Source organism: Scyliorhinus canicula, chromosome 10, assembly GCF_902713615.1.
Source record: "Scyliorhinus canicula chromosome 10, sScyCan1.1, whole genome shotgun sequence".
In the NCBI taxonomy this organism is placed as follows: Eukaryota; Metazoa; Chordata; class Chondrichthyes; order Carcharhiniformes; family Scyliorhinidae; genus Scyliorhinus; species Scyliorhinus canicula.
Window position 1 is genome coordinate 111,415,563 of NC_052155.1, and position 18,800 is coordinate 111,434,362.

At 47.7% G+C, this 18,800-nt stretch overlaps 1 protein-coding gene and 1 pseudogene across 2 annotated transcripts in view; both read right to left on the reverse strand.

Moving 5' to 3' along the window:
• The window catches only part of LOC119972603 (solute carrier organic anion transporter family member 5A1), a 257,638-nt gene that overhangs the window by 58,154 nt on the left and 180,684 nt on the right, over positions 1 to 18,800 (reverse strand). The window contains exons 4-5 of one of the 2 annotated variants that reach the window (XM_038809567.1): positions 17,624 to 17,788; positions 11,301 to 11,499 (exon numbers count right to left, since the gene is read on the reverse strand). In XM_038809567.1, the coding sequence (XP_038665495.1) occupies positions 11,301 to 11,499; positions 17,624 to 17,788 (364 nt within the window). The remainder of the gene's footprint in view (positions 1 to 11,300; positions 11,500 to 17,623; positions 17,789 to 18,800) is intronic. The other variant, XM_038809568.1, reaches the window with a different exon arrangement.
• LOC119972984 lies at positions 9,862 to 10,078 on the reverse strand (annotated as a pseudogene).

The window sequence follows — 18,800 nt, forward strand, 5'->3', positions numbered from 1 at the left end:
GGAGAAGGCCTTTGACAGGGTCGAGTGGGGGTACTTGTGGGAGGTGCTGGAAAGGTTCGGGTTTGGGGAGGGGTTTGTCAGTTGGGCGAGGCTGTTGTATGAGTCCCCAATGGCGAGTGTGGCCACGAATAAGAGGAGGTTGGAGTATTTTCGATTGTATCGAGGGACGAGGCAGGGGTGTCCCCTGTCCCCCCTACTTTTTGCGCTGGCAATTGAACCCCTGGCTATGGCGCTGAGGGAGTCGGGGGATTGGGGGGGGCTGGTCCAGGGTGGGGAGGAGCACAGAGTGTCGCTCTACGCGGACGAACTTTTGTTGTATGTGGCGGACCCGGTGGAGGGAATGCCGGTGGTGATGGGGATTCTCTGGGAATTTGGGGATTTCTCAGGGTATAAGCTTAACTTTGGGAAAAGCAAGCTGTTTGTGGTCCACCCGGGGGACCAGGAGGGGGGGATTGGGAGGCTCCCGCTGAAAAGGGCGGAGAAGAGCTTCAGGTACTTGGGGGTTCAGGTGGCCAGGAGCTGGGGGGCCTTGCATAAGCTTAACCTCACAGGGCTGGTGGAGCAAATGGAGGAGAGGTTTAAGAGGTGGGACATGCTGCTGCTGTCTCTGGCGGGTAGGGTGCAGTCAGTCAAGATGACGGTGCTTCCGAGATTTCTGTTCCTGTTTCAGTGCCTCCCCATCCTTATCCCGAAGGCCTTTTTCAGGCGGGTTAACAGGAGCATTACGGGATGTGTGTGGGCGCACGGGACACTGAGGGTGAGAAGGGTGTTTCTGGAGTGCGGCAGGGATAGGGGGGGGCTGGCGCTGCCCAACTTCTGTGGATATTATTGGGCTGCCAACGCAGCGATGGTGCGTAAGTGGGTAATGGACGGGGAGGGAGTAGCATGGAATAGGATGGAGATGGCATCCTGTGTGGGCACGAGCCTGGAGGCGCTGGTAACGGTGCCACTGCCGCTCCCTCCAACGTGGTATACCACGAGCCCGGTGGTGGCAGCTACCCTCAAGATTTGGAGGCAATGGAGGCGGTAGAGGGGGGAGGTGGGGGCCTCGACGGGGTCGCCGATACGGGGGAACCACCTGTTTGTTCCGGGGAGAATTGATAGCGGGTTCCTGAGTTGGCACAGGGCAGGTGTCAGGAGACTGGGGGCCTGTTCATAGATGGGAAGTTCGTGAGCCTGGATGAGTTGGAAGGGAAGTTTGGGCTCCCCCCGGGGAACACCTTTAGGTACATGCAAGTAAGGGCGTTTGTCAGGCGGAAGGTGGCGGGGTTCCCTCTGCTGCCGCCGCGTGGAGTTCAGGACAGAGTGCTCTTGGGGGTGTGGGTTGGAGAGGGGAGCATCTCAGAAGCGTACCAGGTGATGCAGGAGGTAGATGAGGCCTCAGTGGAGGAGCTGAAAGGTAAATGGGAGGAGGAGCTGGGTGAGGAGATTGAGGAGGGGACGTGGGCGGAAGCCCTGGGAAGGGTGAACTCCTCCTCTTCTTGTGCGAGGCTTAGCCTCATACAGTTTAAGGTGCTGCATAGGGCTCATATGACCGGGACAAGGATGAGCCGGTTTTTTGGGACCGAGGACAGGTTTATTAGGTGCTCTGGGGGCCCAGAAAACCATGTCCATAAGTTCTGGGCATGCCCAGCGCTGGGGGAATTTTGGAAGGGTGTAGCAAGGACGGTATCGAGTGTGGTAGGATCCAGGGTCAAGCCAGGCTGGGGACTCGCAATACTTGGGGTGGCAGAGGAGCCTGGCGTGCAGGAGGCAAAAGAGGCCGGTATTCTGGCCTTTGCATCCCTGGTAGCCCGGCGAAGGATTCTTCTTCAGTGGAAAGCTGCGAGGCCCCCAAGCGTGGAGGCCTGGGTCAACGATATGGTGGGGTTTATTAAATTGGAGAGGGTGAAATTTGCCCTAAGGGGGTCAGTGCAGGGGTTTTTCAGGAGATGGCAACCATGCCTAGATCTCCTGGCAGAACGGTAAAATCAAAAGGTCAGCAGCAGCAGCAACCGGTGGGGGGGAAGGTCTCTTTCTCTTTGTTTTGGGTTGAATCTTCGCTAACGACAGACGTTTATTTACTGTTTCTCTTTTGTATATATGGGGGCGGGCAGGGGTGGGAGGTTGTTCTTTTTGTTCTTTGAATTTTCTGTTACTGTTTTCTCTTTTTTTGTGAAAATGTGAAAATTTGAAGAAAAATTTTTTTTTTTTTTTTTTAAAGACTGCTCTTTTCGGGACCCAGACTCTGAAACAGTCAGAGTGCACAAGTCAGTGGATATTATTACCATGTGGTAGCTAGTAAGTCTGGTCGAACCAGTAAGAGGTCGTCAGTAGGATTAGCAGAGTGTCAACCCACAGCTGAACATGTACAGCAGTTCATAGTTTAAATAAAACCATGTTGGATCATCTCCGGTGTTAGACATCCCTGCATCCAGTTGCAGTCAACGTCAAACCAACCCGCCTAACACATCATGGTACCAGAGTGCTATTAATCCTGCCGAACCTACCTCGAGTAAATCTGCAAACACCAGAATGCGGCCATCCAGCGACATGGAAAACATTCAGCCTCCTCCGCAGCTCCACGTCTCCGGCAACCTCGCCGCCAATTGGAAGATCTTCAAGCAAAAGTTCCTCCTGTATATTGAGGCCTCCGACCTCGAGGCAGCACCAGATGCAAGGAAGATCGCTCTATTTCTCTCGACCGCGGGGGATCACGCCCTCCATATCTACAACTCGCTTACGTTTGCCGATGGCAAAGTCAAGACGATGTTTAAAACGGTCCTGCTGAAATTTGACAGCCACTGCGACATTGAAGTGAATGAGAGCTTTGAATGGTACAGCTTCCAACAGAGGGTTTAGGGTAAGGATGAACCTTTTCAGTCCTTCCTGACCCAGCTCTGCATCCTGGCGCAGTCATGCAATTACGGCTCAGCGGCTGATTCCATGGTCCGGGATCAGATCGTTTTCGAGGTCCACTCCGATTCCCTTCGACAACAGCTCCTTAAAATAAAACAGCTAGGGCAGCACGGTGGCCTAGTGGTTAGCACAGCTGCCTCACGGCGCTGAGGTCCCAGGTTCGATCCCGGCTCTGGGTCACTGTCCGTGTGGAGTTTGCACATTCTCCCCGTGTCTGCGTGGGTTTCGCCCCCACAACCCAAAAATGTGCAGAGTAGGTGGATTGGCCACGCTAAATTGCCCCTTAATTGGAAAAAATAATTGGGTAATCTAAATTTAAAATAAATAAATAAATAAAACAGCTAACTCTCTCCGTCGCTATTGAAACGTGCGTTGTCCATGAGCATGCCAGGAATCGTTACTCCCACACAGGGCGGCGGGAAATGCAAAACTGGCCTCCCACAAGGCAGAACGGGTGCAGACCATTGAAAAAATGCAAGGCCTGAGCATCGAGGAGAGTGGCCGTTTCGCACGCTTTTCCCGGGTCCCGACGCATGCACGCCGCGACCGGGTGGACGACGAGGCCGACAACTGTGATGCGCAGGTGAGTACGTCGGCTGACCGCACTGTGCAAGCGCGTTGGCACACGGAACGCGCTGACGTCAGCGTTATGACGTGTCCGAATTGTGGCACTGCCCATTTAAAGCGACAATGTCCAGCCAAAGGACGGCGATGCCCACAGTGTGGGAAGCCTGGGCATTACGCGGCCTGCTACAGGTCCGCTCCACCGATTATCAGCCGGCGGTCCCAGATACGGCGCAGAAGTATCCGCTCGGTGCAACAAGACATGCAGGATACTGACCCCTACGGCCCAAGGGATCCCGATGCTGATTGCCTCGAATCTCCATATCAGGTGGGCATCATAACCACACGTGAGCTGGTCCCCACTGCACCGGCAACCCGCCTTTCGATCCTCAGTGTGGATCCCGACGATGAGAGGTGTGCTATCCTCACAGTCAACCAGGCTCGCATCCGATTTAAACTGGACACCGGCGCGTCTGCGAACCTCATATCGCAGTCAGATCTCAACAACATCCGTGACCAACCAAGCATTCTTCCACCAGCATGCCAACTCCTCGACTACAATAGCAATGCCATAGCTGCCAGTGGATCGTGTCGGCTAGGGGTATCTCACAAGGAATTCAAGGCAACCTTACGATTCGAGATCGTTTGGCCTGACAGGGTGTCCCTGCTCGGTGCTCGCGCCTGCAAGCTCCTGCATCTGGTCCAGCGAGTCCACACCATGTCCACCACACCGCCGCAATGCTAGTAATCCCGCCAGTCCAAGTGCCGGTGTCTCCTGCTCCACCTCTGCGGCGATCGACCAGAATTCGGCGCCCGCCTCAAAGACTGAATCTATAGACTTTACTTTTGTAAATTTCATTCAGTTTGCTCTGTATCTGCACGATAGACACCTTCCCATGTACATATGTTCGTTAACTCACCATTTGTACATAGTCAGGCACGTATATACTTTCACGTTTTGTAACTTTTTTTTTAAAAAGGGGGTAGATGTCATAATATCCACTCATGTATATAATGAGATGCAGACAGGCAGTGATTGACACACAGGATGACCAATGAACACACAACACAGAACAACCAATCACCAGACAAGACACCACCACTATAAAGCTCACAGGGCATTAAGACTCCCGCTCTTTTCGGGACCCAGACACTGAGACAGTCAGAGTGCACAAGTCAGTGGACATTATTGCCATGTGGTAGCTAGTAAGTCTGGTCGAACCAGTAAGAGGTCATCATTAGGATTAGTAGAGTGTCAACCCACAGCTGAACATGTACAGCAGTCCATAGTTTAAATAAAACCGTGTTGGATCATCTCCGGTGTTAGACGTTTGTTTCTAGCTTCCCTGCATCCAGTTGCAGTCAACGTCAAACCAACCCGCCTAACATATCATCCCCGTGCATTAATTTCGAACACTTCGCTTTTCCCCATATTCAGCTTGTATCCTGAAAAGTGGCCAAACTCACCAAGAATCCCCATGATCCAATCAAAGCTCCCAACCGGGTCCGAAATATCCAACAGGAGATCATCTGCGCACAAAGATACTCGGTGCTCGAAGCCTCCCCCTGCCAATTCAATCCCCTCCACCCCATAAGGACTAATGCTAACGATTATATCGCTAGGACAAAGAGCAGCGGGGAGAGTGGGCACCACTGCTTCATCCCTAGTGTAACCCAAAGTAATCTGAACTAACCTTATTCATGGAAACATTCGCCCTTAGGTGCCTTGTGCAGCAGTCAAACCCAATCCACAAACCCTTGCCCAAACCTAAACCAACCCAACACCTCAAACAGACACGCCACCTCAACTCGATCAAACGCCTTCTTCGCGTCCACTGCCACCATCACCTCCACTTCTCGGCCCTCTGAGGGCATCATAATAACTTTAAGCAGCATCCATACATTTGCTGAAAGCTGCCGCCCCTTCACGAACCCCGGTTGGTCCTCTCCTATCATTCTCTGCACACAATCTTCTATCTACGATGCAGGCACCTTCGGCAACAACTTTGCATCTACATTCAACAGCGAAATCAGGCGGTACAATCCGCACTGCTCCTGTCTTTGTCCTTCTTTAAAATGAGCAATATAGAGGCTTGCAAGAAGGTGAAGGAGAGGGGTCGCGGCTCCCCCCCTCACCATCGACTCATTATATATCCCAATAAGCAGGGGCCCCAGCACCAATCCAAACTTCCCATAAAATTCAGCTGGGGACCCATCCGGCCCCAAGGCCTTCCTGCTTGCATTGCCCCCACGCAATCCATCGACTCCCTCAGCCCAATCAAGACTCACAATCCCTGCACCTCCGCCTCCTCATCCCTTGGGAACTCCAACCCGTCCAAAAAGAAGCTCATCCTTTCATCCCCGGATGGAAGCTCCGAGCCATACAATCATCGATAGAATTCACCCCCTTTGGCTCTGATACCACATCCTTCCATTCTCTCTCACTGCCATCTGCTTCCTCAACTGATGCGCAAGCTACCTACTCACTTTCTCCCCATACTCATAAACCGCCCCTCTGGCGCTAAGCAGTTGCCCCACCGCATTTCCAATGGACACCAGCTTAAACTCCATTTGCCTCTACTTTATTAACAGCTCCTCTTATTACTTGGACATCGCATATCTCTTGTCCACCCTCAGAATATTCTCCACCAACCTCCGCTCTCTCCCTGTGCACCCGAATCAATATAAATTTGTCCCTTACCACCCCTTTCAGCACCTCCCACAGCGTGGCGACAGAAACCTCCCACGTATTATTCAGCTCCACATAATTTTGGATGACCACCCTCACTCTCTCACAAATTCCCTTGTCCGCTAATAACCCGACATCCAACCTCCACTGTAACCGTTGAACCTCCCGCTGCACCACCCACAAATCCACCAGTGCAGCGCATAGTCAGAAACTACAACCGCTGAATACTCCGATCCAACCACCCCCGCCAACCGCACCTTGTCTTAACACAAAGAAATCAATCCGGGAGCACACCTGGTGTACATGCAATAAGTATGAACGTTCCTTCGCCCCCCCCCAGCCTCTCAAATCGCCATGGGTCCGCGCCCCCCACCATACACTCCATAAATCCCAACAACTCTCGCTGTAGCCGAAACCTTCAGGAACCTAGGGCATGACTGATCCAACCTAGGATCCAGAACCGTATTAAAATCTCCCCTCTCCCCCACAAAACCTTCTCTGAAACCTTCCTAGAACTCGCCTCAAGAAATCCACATCATCCCAATTTGGGCATATACATTCATTAACAACACAGGCATCCCCTCTAGTTTCCCGCTAACCATCACAAACCTACCCTGAGGATCGGTTACAAATCTGCCGACCTCAAAAGCCACCCTCTTTGTTGATCATCACCGCTATCGCCCTTGACTTCATATCCACCCAGGGTAGAACACCTGTCCCATCCAGCCCTTCCTCAGCCTTGTGTGGTCCCCCAGCTTCAGGTGTGTCAACTGAATAAACAGATCCGCTTTCAAACACCTTAAATGTATGAAAACGCACAACCTTTTGACCCTGTACATTCCACGTAATCAACCAGGACTCCCCCCTCCCACCCCCCCTCCCCACCACGCTCCAAAACCCTCCTTTAGCCAGTTTCCCAACGTCCTCACCTCGCTCACCGTCGGGCCCCGTCTCACAAGATGTCATCACCTCTTAACCAACTGCGCCACATCAACACACCCCATGTCAACATCCCTCCCCACCACCCCCTCGCTCCTCCCTAAAATCAAAAACAAAGAAAACCCAACCACCGCTCCCTCACTTCCTCCACAGGTCGACCCCCCACTACACACTCGTTAACTAGCCAACCGCCTAGCATGATGGCCCCCACTTGAGTCTACCCCCCTTCTCCACAACCATCCTTCACCCAGAAATCCCTAAAACCAGTAAAAGCCAAAAAGACTCACCCACTCTGCACCCATATTTATTAAATATAACATTCCCCACTTTGGCATGTCCAAATTTCAGTGTCCTCACACACCTCCCAGTCCATGGTCTCTCATAAATTCACTCGCCTCCTCCGATGTGTCAAAAATAAAACTTTAGATTCTGGTGTGTGACCCACAGACGAGCAGGATACAACACCCCAAACTTTTCCCCTTCCTTGTAGAGGTCAGCCTTGATCCGATTATAACCGGCCTGCTGTATGGCCAACTCCGCACCAAGATCCTGATAGATCCTCAGCACGTTTCCTTCCCAGGTGCACTTGGTCATTTGCTTGCCCACTTCATCTCCTTATCAAGTAAAGGGTGCAGCCACACCGCCATTGCCCTCAGTGATTCCCCCACCTTCAGCCTCCTCCTCAGTTCCTGTGTGCTTGATCCACCACAGGGGGGACAGTCAAAGACCCCCTTCCCCACCAACACATCCAACATACTTGCCACATACTTTTCTGCCTGCATTCCCTTAATTCCCTCAGGCAGCCCCATGATCAGGAAATTGTGCCTCCTGGAACGGTTCTCGAGGTCCTCCAGCTTCTCCCTCAACCTCATATGGCTATCCGCCATGAGCACCATCTCCACCTCCAGCGAGACCAGCTCATGCTTCCCCACTGACTCCTCCACCTTCCGGAGTGCCAGACGGTAGCACAGTGGTTAGTACTGTTACTTCACAGCTCCAGGGTCCTGGTTTGTTTCCCACTTGGGTCACTATCTGTGTGGAGTCTGCATGGTCTTCCTGTGTCTGCGTGGGTTTCCTCCGGGTGCTCTGGTTTCCTCCAACAAGTCCTGAAAGACATGCTATTAGGTAATTTGGACATTCTGAATTCTCCCTGTGTACCCGAACAGATGCCGGGATATGGCGACTAGGGGCTTTTCACAGTAACTTCATTGCAGTGTTAATGTAAGCCTACTTGTGACAATAAAGTGTTACACTCCTGGTCTGGTAAGCCATAAACCAGCCCCACTGTTGGACTACTGCAATTCCTCAGTGCTCATGCACCTCACACCAACAAACACCCACTAAACCGGGCTGGAAAGGACCAAGAAATTCCAACTCTAACGGGAGCCACCAAATGTGTAACCACTCACTCCATGACTGTCACTGGATGTCCGCCACTCCTAATAATAGACTCTAGTAATTTTCCAACAATAGATGTTAGGTTAACTGGTCTATAATTCCCTGGTTTCCCTCTTATTTTTTTTTAAATAATGGAGTGACATGCACAATTTTCTAATCTAAAGACAGTTTCCTCAATTGAGAGACTTTGCAAGATTATACTTCGAGCATCTACAATGTTCTCACCTACTTTCTTTAAAACGCTAAGATTAAAATCACCCGGTCTGGGGAATTGTCACTCTTTAGTGCCATTGAGCTGGGTATGCCCACTGTTCAAAGATCTCTGTTAACTACATGGCTACCATCAGGACTCCTTGCAGCTAAAGTGCTGTCTGCCAAGAGCTGCTAGCCGATCAGAGGCAAGCAGCTCGTCATCATCACCAGTGCCAGCGAGTACAGTGGCAGTTGGAGAGTCCGCGAACACACCAGAGGCCTAGGGATTTCACAGGATCTAAGACCAAAGCTGAGTGAGTGCAGGAAGGGATCATGGGGTCCGGTTCATGGGAGAGGGTGGGGCGGAGTTTGAAAACAAGGGAAGATGGGTGACTTTCAGCAATACGCCAGCCCCTTCCAAATCCATCTCCTGCTAAATTCCTGAAGCACCAGTAAATTGCAGCACCCTCAGGAATAATGCGCATCATTTGGTTCATCAATGGGCCTAATTGACATTCCATTGGTGGCAGGAAATATTGTGTCATCCCATTACGCCCCCTGACTTAATCAAGGGAGGTTCTCCCACTGTTGGGAGGCTAATGTGGGGCATCTCCCAACATTAAGTGAGCCTAGTCGCCATGGTTCCTGTCGTAATGGCTGCATTAAATCCAGACCATTATTTCCTTCATTACTATTATTTTGCTTCTGTTGACTTTGGCAAGTCCCTGACTCAATGATTGTCACCTTGGGATGTCTTCCTCCTTCTTCCACGCTGATCTCTTCCTCCACTGTAAATACTGATGCAAAGTCATTTTTCAGCATTTCTACCATTTCTGTATTTGCAATGACAATATTTCCATTATCAGTTTTTCAGGGATCACATTGCTCCTGAACACTCTCTTGTCTAATGTAATTGAAACCATTTCTTTTGTTGAATCTGATATCCTTTAAAGGTTTTTTTCATATCCAACCCCCCCCCCCCCCCCCCCCCCCCCCCCACTTTGTAGCACTTACTATTGGTTTCATCATCCTTTGCATCTTTGCTGTTCACCAGAATCTGTGCTTTTTTGGTATGCTTTTTCTTTAATTTTATGTTGTCTCTTCAGTTGTCTTTAGCTGTCTTTTTTGGCGAGTAAGGCTCTTGCCCCTTGTTGGTATTAACTGGTTGCGTATCACAGTAAATTAGTTTTTTAAAATGTATCTCTTTTTCAGAGTTACAAGGCCAATGTGCAGAGTGGACAGGGCAAGCCCTTAATCCATCTCCTTGCTTGCTCCAAAATCCAATTCAAATTGAATCCAATTTATGGTCACCACAAAAGAGACATACTAGATCCAAGCTGACAAGAACAGTCACACTTGATCTTACCTTTGATCTTAGCCAAAAGGCCTAGAAGCACTTTAAATTCTTTTCTGAACACTTCCCACTGATCTTTTCTCATTTTATCCATTGACAGGTTTGCCCAGTTTAGTGCGGCCAGTCTCTGCCATCACATTGAATTCAGTTTTACCTAAATCTAGATGTATCTTTTTCACTTTTCTCCCTATCAAACACTACATTGAACTGCAGATCATACAATGATCACTATTGGAGAAATGTTCATGCACCACTAGACTATCGACTAGTCTGGCTCGTTATTTACCCGAATAGGTATATCATCATCAATCTGCAACAGAAACAATGCTAATGAGCTGACCACAGAATATTAGGTGTAAATAGTTCAAATTATATTTGAACTACTTTAAAATCATCAATATCTATTCTGCTGTAAACTTTACCAAAAATAGAAAATGTAACAAGACATTGACCTTGTGGGTCATGGAGCCGAGCTGTTTATTTGCTCCATAATTAGGAGCAAAATTGTCTTTCTTTTTGCCACTAACAATAAATGGATCAAGCAGGAAATGGACTCAGATATTTTTCTTTAATAGGAATAAAGCAAAGGAATGTAGAGTTAAGGCAGAAGATCAGCCATGATCTTACTGAATAGTGGACAAGGCTTGAGAGGCTGAACTGCTAGCTCCTGCTCCTCCTCCTTCTATTATTAAGCTCTGAGAAGAACATAATTCAGAACACAGGGCCTCTTTGTTGTAATAAATACTCAATATTTGCCAGAATTTGAAGACTATCATCAGCTGATACCACTTTGCAGAATAGTCTGTGTGATGATCAAGTTTAATCCTTACGACAACAAATGCAGAACAACCATGGAATTAAATTGCCTGGCCCATGGAATACAGTCCTGCCAAATCTCTTAACAATACACCATAGGACTTTGACAAAAGTAGTCCAAAATCTGTAGTTTAATTGAAATGATCATTATAAATATGAAGACACTTTACATATCTCATACTATGTAATCTGTTTTGTCACACAAGAGGATGAAACTGGCCTTTTCTGATAATGAATCAGCAGCTCATTTTACACCACAGCCAATTTTCTTTTTGTTTGAAGTCAACGGAGAAGAAAATTGGCTGCAGTGTGAAACTAGCTGTCAATTTGTTATCGCTGATTTTGTACTACCACTGAAGACCAATTTCACCCTCACAGGCAACACAGTACAATCACAGAACAGAAGGCCAGAAATTCTATGATTCTATGATTAAGAAAGACCATTCTTACCCTGTGGTATATGGTATATTGATGCCCCCAAGGTTAATGGTCTCACAGCCAACAATGAAGAGTGTAGAGAAGCACAATAAAGAAACCCCACTGCAGATCATAGCAAGCTTAGCCGATTCTCGTGCACCAAGCTTGAGCTTTTTGATAATGTAGCCCCCTAGGATAATGCCAACGCCAGCACTGGGAACAATGATCACACCTGGAATTAAATCAGAGTATTAACATACAAGTGATTTATTAAGCCCAAGACCACACTCCGATGAGCAACTTTAAAACTCAACTCATCAGTGATTTGTGCATGCTAGCACAATGGTTCACTGCATTTCATCCCAGATGGCCTCAATATATGTACATGAAGGTCTTAGGGTGGATGAAATTATTCAATATTTTATTAATAGTTTGTTCATTCTTAATTACTTCCTCACTTTAATCATGCCTCTTCTTGCTACCGTTCCCACATTAAAACTGAAGATCTCTTTAATTATGCATTCCCTGACAACCTTCCGAAACTATTTTGTATCACCTGCAGATTAGACAACTAATTTTATTCACTGTAGATCTTACTATGATCACTATTGGACAAATGTTCATGTGCCTCTAGACTGTTAACTAAATTTGGCTTGTTATTAACCCTAATATGGTATATCTTCATTAATCTGCAACAGAACAATGCTAAGGAGCTGACCACAGGATACTATGTGTAAGCAGAAATTGGTCTAGCAAGGACCCCAGAACAAATATGAAGGTGTTGTCCTGGTTACCGTTATTCAATTACTGCCCTCAGTTTCATGCCTATCCGACCAACACATTATCCAATTCACAATTGTCACCTTTTCAGTCACTTCAGCAAACTGTATTATGTGAAACAAGAGAACGTTCATTATTACACTTGCGATCTAATGGGAGAAGCACTAAGTGTGGTCACGAGCAGGAATTGCCGGATGCTTCCTGACAGCCGACCCAGCGAGACTGCAACCGGTATCTAACATCAATAATGCCCCATGGGCTTCACAGCAGAAATGGCTGTCCCGCCAGCTGATGCGCCTGGACCTCAGCCACCCTCCCAGATGGCATACAATCAATGGGAAAGGGCCCAAGCAGGCAGTGGAGTGCTGGACATCAGAGTCCTCACCCACTACGAGGAATGGGCTTGGAGATCGTGAAGGTGACCAAAGACAGAGTGGTCACCGACGTTGAGATTGGCCTGCGCACAGAAGTGAGAATCAACCGGCCCCCACCCAGCTGGGGAATGGAGAATGTGCTCTGGGGCAGAGCATGCTGCAGAGGGGAGAGCCGGCTGGGGAATGGAGAGTGTGCTCTGGGGGAGAGCATGCTGCAGAGGGGAGAGCCGGCTGGGGAATGGAGAGTGTGCTCTGGGGGAGAGTATGCTGCAGAGAGGAGAGCCGGCTGGGGAAGGGAGAGTGTGCTCTGGGGGAGAGCAGGCTGGGGGAGGAGAGCCGGCTGGGGAATGGAGAGTGTGCTCTGGGGGAGAGTATGCTGCAGAGGGGAGAGCCAGCTGGGGAATGGAGAGTGTGCTCTGGGGGAGAGTATTCTGCAGAGAGGAGAGCCGGCTGGGGAATGGAGAGTGTGCTCTGGGGGAGAGCATGCTGCAGAGGGGAGAGCCGGCTGGGGAATGGAGAGTGTGCTCTGGGGGAGAGTATGCTGCAGAGGGGAGAGCCGGCTGGGGAAGGGAGAGTGTGCTCTGGGGGAGAGTATGCTGCAGAGGGGAGAGCCGACTGGGGAAGGGAGAGTGTGCTCTGGGGGAGAGTATGCTGCAGAGGGGAGAGCCGGCTGGGGAAGGGAGAGTGCGCTCTGGGGGAGAGTATGCTGCAGAGGGGAGAGCCAGCTGGGGAAGGGAGAGTGTGCTCTGGGGGAGAGCATGCTGCAGAGGGGAGAGCCGGCTGGGGAAGGGAGAGTGTGCTCTGGGGGAGAGCATGCTGCAGAGGGGAGAGCCGGCTGGGGAAGGGAGAGTGCGCTCTGGGGGAGAGTATGCTGCAGAGGGGAGAGCCAGCTGGGGAAGGGAGAGTGTGCTCTGGGGGAGAGCATGCTGCAGAGCGGAGAGCCAGCTGGGGAAGGGAGCTCGTTGTGGGCGGAGTGGGGGCTGGAGAATGTGTTGGGGGGATGCGAGAGTGGGCTGCAGGGGGGAGAGCAGGCTGCAGTGGTGGCTGCTCACTATGGGGGGAGAGTGAGCTGAGTGGTGGAGACCGGGCTGGGGTGTGGAAAGTGTGCTGGGGCGGAAGAGTGTGCTGGAAGGGAGAGAAGGCTGGGCTGCACAGCATGCTGTGTGGGGAGGGGCTCTGGGGAGGTGATGGGGGGGATGCTGGCTGATGTGGAAATTAAGAGGTCCATGGAAGCTGGGAGTTGAAAGGGGCGTAAGACAGGAACGTGTTCTCATTCTCAATGCTCCTAGGAACTACCACCAGCTTTGTTGCAACTGGCCCCATGGTGTAGAGAACTATCTCCTCCAGAGCCCTCAGGAGACACAGCTCCCTCCCAGCACACTTTCCACACGTCAGCCCGCTCTCCACCACTCAGCTCACTCTCCCCCCATAGTGAGCAGCCACCCCCACAGGCTCTGTTCTGCTCCTAACGGTTGGAGATGATCTTGATCAGCAACAGAGTAGGTAGGATGTCAGCAAGTGTATTGCACTGTGTTTGAATGGTATCAAGGCCACAGCTGAATAGCTTAAGGCATGTGGAAGCAGTGGGATCTGAGTGTGAGAATAAAGTGGAGTATCTGGATGTGAGGAGTGAATCCTGAGTGTCAGTGACTGCTGATGCAGCAGTGATGGGGTTGTGGTGCACTGAGCAGTGTGAGAAGTTGGTGGTGTGGTGTGTCAGATGAACATACATTCACTGCACTTAACTACCCATAAGAGGCAATTAGATTTCTTGTGACACTGCTACCAGGTCCTCAGCTCCAAACACCGTGAACTGACCGACATGAACATCCACTCCCAATCCCTTCTGAAGATGATCCTTAAGGGAATCCAAGCCTCATGCAGAAATAAGGCTGTCTCCTTCCTAACGCCACTACCAAGGCCTCCACCACTACATCCATCACCTTTGGACCCCTCACTCTTTCCTAGAGCATCATCTGTGCAGCTAGCAGCAACTCCCTTCCATTTAGTGCAGGTCTCCTTTAAGAGGAGCATTTGTCTTTAAGGGGAACAGGCCGTATGATATGCTCAATGAATGTTGTTTGGACACCTCCTAACTCAGGGGTGGGCAAACTACGGCCCGCGGGCCGCATGCGGCCCGCCAAAGGTATTTCTGCGGCCCACCAAGTCATTAAAAAAAAAAAAAAATTTTTTTAAAAAAAAATTTTTTTTTTTAATTTTTAAAAAAAAATTTTTTTTTTAAAAGGTTAATGGGTGGGGGAGCTGTTGGGTTACTTACTGGTATAGGGTGGATACGTTGACTTGAGTAGGGTGATCATTGCTTGGCACAACATCGAGGGCCGAAGGGCCTGTTCTGTGCTGTACTGTTCTATGTTCTATATGAGGCGCCCAGAATCATAACCGGGTGAAGTAATTATTTTACTTAATATACTATGCGGCCCTTTGTGAATTGTGAATTTCTGAATGTGGCCCTTGCACGGAAAAGTTTGCCCACCCCTGTCCTAACTGCTCCAAATCTGCAGTGTGGGCCTTGCTCAAACCAAGAGTACAGTCAGGTAAATGAGGCAGCATCAAATCCTGTGTGGATAGAGCCTGAATCCTGACACCTTCAGCCAAAAATGTAGCGAGACAAGGTTTAGTCCGTAATTTTTATCCCAAAATATTTACATTCGTATGAGAGAGAGAGAGAGAGTTACAGCTTTTTTCAGTCATGGATAAAACTACTGTCCCATTTATTTTTCTGCTGGTGAATTTTCCCAATTGAGTTTTCCTCTCCCCGTTTATTTCTCCTGCTACCCTTGGCAATAACCTCTAACAACTGTTATGACTGCTGAGCTTTGCTGTGTAATATCATATGGGTGACAAGAAAATGGAATTCATTCTATTTGCCATGATTCATGACATGCAGCTAAGACTGGTGCAGTGGCATGAACTGAAAGTTTAATAGTGCACCTGTCAAATATATTCCATATGAAAATACATGATGCCCATGTCCAACAAAATTATTATTCTTATTAAATATTTGTGCTGGATCAAGTGTCTAAAATGGTCTCAGTGCTCCCGACAGATTTAAAAATAACTATTTTCTCTTGCATATTAAGATGGGAAACAACTCTGTTTTGGGCTATGAGTCCACTTTCACTCTGGCATCAACAATAACAATAACTTGCATTTTTTTCATCTCAATCCACTTCACCGGACTAAAATCAGACAAAACTAGGCACAGGACCAAAGGGTCCAAAGACCCAAGACGGGCGCCTAAAAGCTTGGTCAAAGAGGTATGTTTTAATGAGGTGGAAATGGAAACACAGTGAAGTTTAGGGAAGAATACCAGAGCTTCTGCCAATGAAAGCTGAAGGCTGCCAAAAGTGGGGCACATAGAATGAGGGAGGCACAAAAGACCACAGTCGAAGAAACGTAGAGAGTTCATTGAAGATTGTAGGGCTGGAAGAGGCTACAGAGATGGGAAAAAAACAAAGTGACAGAAGGTTGTGAACACAGAGATAATCAAGGCCCTGGTGTACCGACAGTCAATGTTTACCAGGGAGCACAGAGTGAGTGCGACTATGTGCGGGATATGTAACTAGCAGCAGAGTTAACATGAGCTGAAATTTATGGAGGATGCAAGCTGGGAGCCAGGAGAGCACTGGGATAGTTGAGTCTGGAAGTAACAAAAGCGTGGATGAAGGTTTCAGGGGAAGATGGGCTGAGGTATGGGTGGAGATGGACAATATTATGGATATGAAAATAAGTGGTCTTAGTAATGACGTAAAGGATTAGAAGTTCAGCTCAATGACAGATAGGATGGTCGGGTTGCAAACCCCCTGTTCAATCTGAGGCAGTGATCTCAGGAAGGGTAAATTGAAACACATGTTTATATTAAACTAGGAAAGTTCCTAAAAAAAAACAGATCAGAGATTGTTATTCTTTGCCAAACCAGAGTTATCTTCAGAAGTCAGCCATTTATGACAGTCAACAGAATACATAAACCTCTTTTTAAACCTTCAGAAAGATGATGAGCAAATCATATTGGGACTATGTACATTATTATGCACCGATTAATACATGGAAAGACATAGTACACCAGTGTACAAATACACTGGTTACATCAAATAGTGAATGATGGATATGGTTCATGTAGTCATATATAATGATTTCATCCATGCAAACTTGAACCAAAATTAATTTGAGCTGTACGTATTCAGCAGAACACAGACTCTTCAAAATAATATTGTCACAATATTTCCGTTTAAACTTTTACGAAAACAAATCTATAGCTGAAATTTTAGTCGCTAAGGCCTCACTTGTAAATGCCTTTCTCAATCTTCTTACAACATTGGGTAAAGTTAATAGGCAAAGGGATCGTATTAAAAGTGTAAAATCATGGGAAAATTAACAATTATCCTCATTGTCTTTAAGAATCACCTCATTGAGTTTGCGCATTTAGCGTCTGTTGGCATATCAACAAACATTTCAGGTGACATAACGTTTCTGGCTTGGTTGATGGATCAAGAGGTAACCACACCACTTAGTATGAAACTGCAGGAGCAGATTGTATCTGGCTCGACTGTATCTGGCCTCAATGACTCAATTCCATGAGGAACTACCAATCAGCTAGCTCCCATAGAATTACAATCCTTCAATATAGAAGAAAAACTAGACAGGGAATACCTAATCACTTCCAGGGCAACCTTTGGTTAGCCTCCCTGTGAAAATCTTTCATTTTGATGTGAACAGCTTAATAAGTTAGAAGATGTGTCATATTTGTTGTTATGGAAAATTCTGATCAGAGCACCTTTAGAGGTTAAGCATTTTCCCTAAATATTTGGTCTAATGTTCTAATATTAAAGACATCACATTTCTAATATTTCCAATATATTGGGGTGAATTTTCTTTTTTTTTCTGTTTCAACACAGCACATAGAGGAAAGTATGTCGGGGGAACCAGAATCCATAAGGCCTCACTTTCTGTCTATTTCTGTCAATAGATAGGAATCTGGACAGGTTTGCTTATGGACATGTAAACCTCCACACCTGATCAAATACACCATACACAGGGACTGGACAATCTGAACTATTTGTTCATCTGTGAAGAATGGGTCCATAATTCAGCCAATTTGACCTGATCCATGGACTGGCAACATCCATATTTCTGTTTCTAAAAGTAACTTTGCAACCCAAAAGGTTAATGTACACATCTTACCAGTGTAAATGCTTGCATTAGATGCTGGGATGCCAAACTGAGATTCAATGAACTTGGGAATGAAGGTAATAAAAGCGGTGACGATGGCACTTTCTGCTGTGTATGACAAACTCACAAATAGGAATGTCATGTTGCTCAAGATCCTGACAGCAGCTTTGGGAATGTCTATAAAAATGACAAGAGAAACACTTTCACCATGAATGAAACATAATGGAGAGAAGCACCTACCGACACCAAGAAGCTTCACAGCTAATGTAATGCAGCCCATTCGCACATTGTAAATGACAATGTCTATAACTCTTCTTAAAACAGATGGAAAATGAACAAGGCAGTGTAGGCACAGTTCTCAGAACAGGTGGAACATTTATACTTTACCATACAGTACTCCAGAATTCCTCTCTAAAAGATAACTCATTCAAATCAACTAAACCAACCAAAGTAGAGAAAAAAAACACAGGAACACAAGAAATAAATTTAATCAATAGATGGGCTCAGTCAGATAACACAAGTGGGCAATCTCAATCTTGCTTTGTTGCGTGTCCACAGTGTCTAAATAATGGACACATTTTCATTAATATGGATAGCAACAAACATAACCAGTCTTGTTCATAACTTAACACAATTCAAGAAAATAGAACCAAAAGTGAAGTAGACTTACCAAGTTTCAAGATGACTGAAACAGGAAGGGGGTAGTCACTATGATGGGGGTGTACTACAGGCCTTCCAACAGCCCACGGGAGGTTGAAGAACAGATATGTAAACAGTTTCTGGATAGATGTAGAAATAATAGGGTTGTTGTAGTGGGAGATTTTAATTTTTGTCCTATTGGCTGGAAATCCCAGGGGGCTAGGGGTCTGAACGGTGAGGAAATTGTTGTGTCCAAATAGGTTTTTTAGAACAATATGTGGATAATCTGACAAGAGAGGGGCCTATATTGAACCAAGTACTAGGGAATGAGCCCGGCCAGTTCAACAAAGTTGCAGTGGGAGAACAGTGACCACAATTCCATAAGCTTTCAGATACTCGTGGAAAAGGACGAGTGTTATCCTCGGGTTAAGGTGCTAAACTGGGGGAAGGCTAACTACAACCAGATTAGGCAGGATTTGAAGACTATTGTTTGGGAGAGGCTGTTTGAGGGTAAATCCACATTTGGCATGTGGGAGTCTTTTAAGGAGCA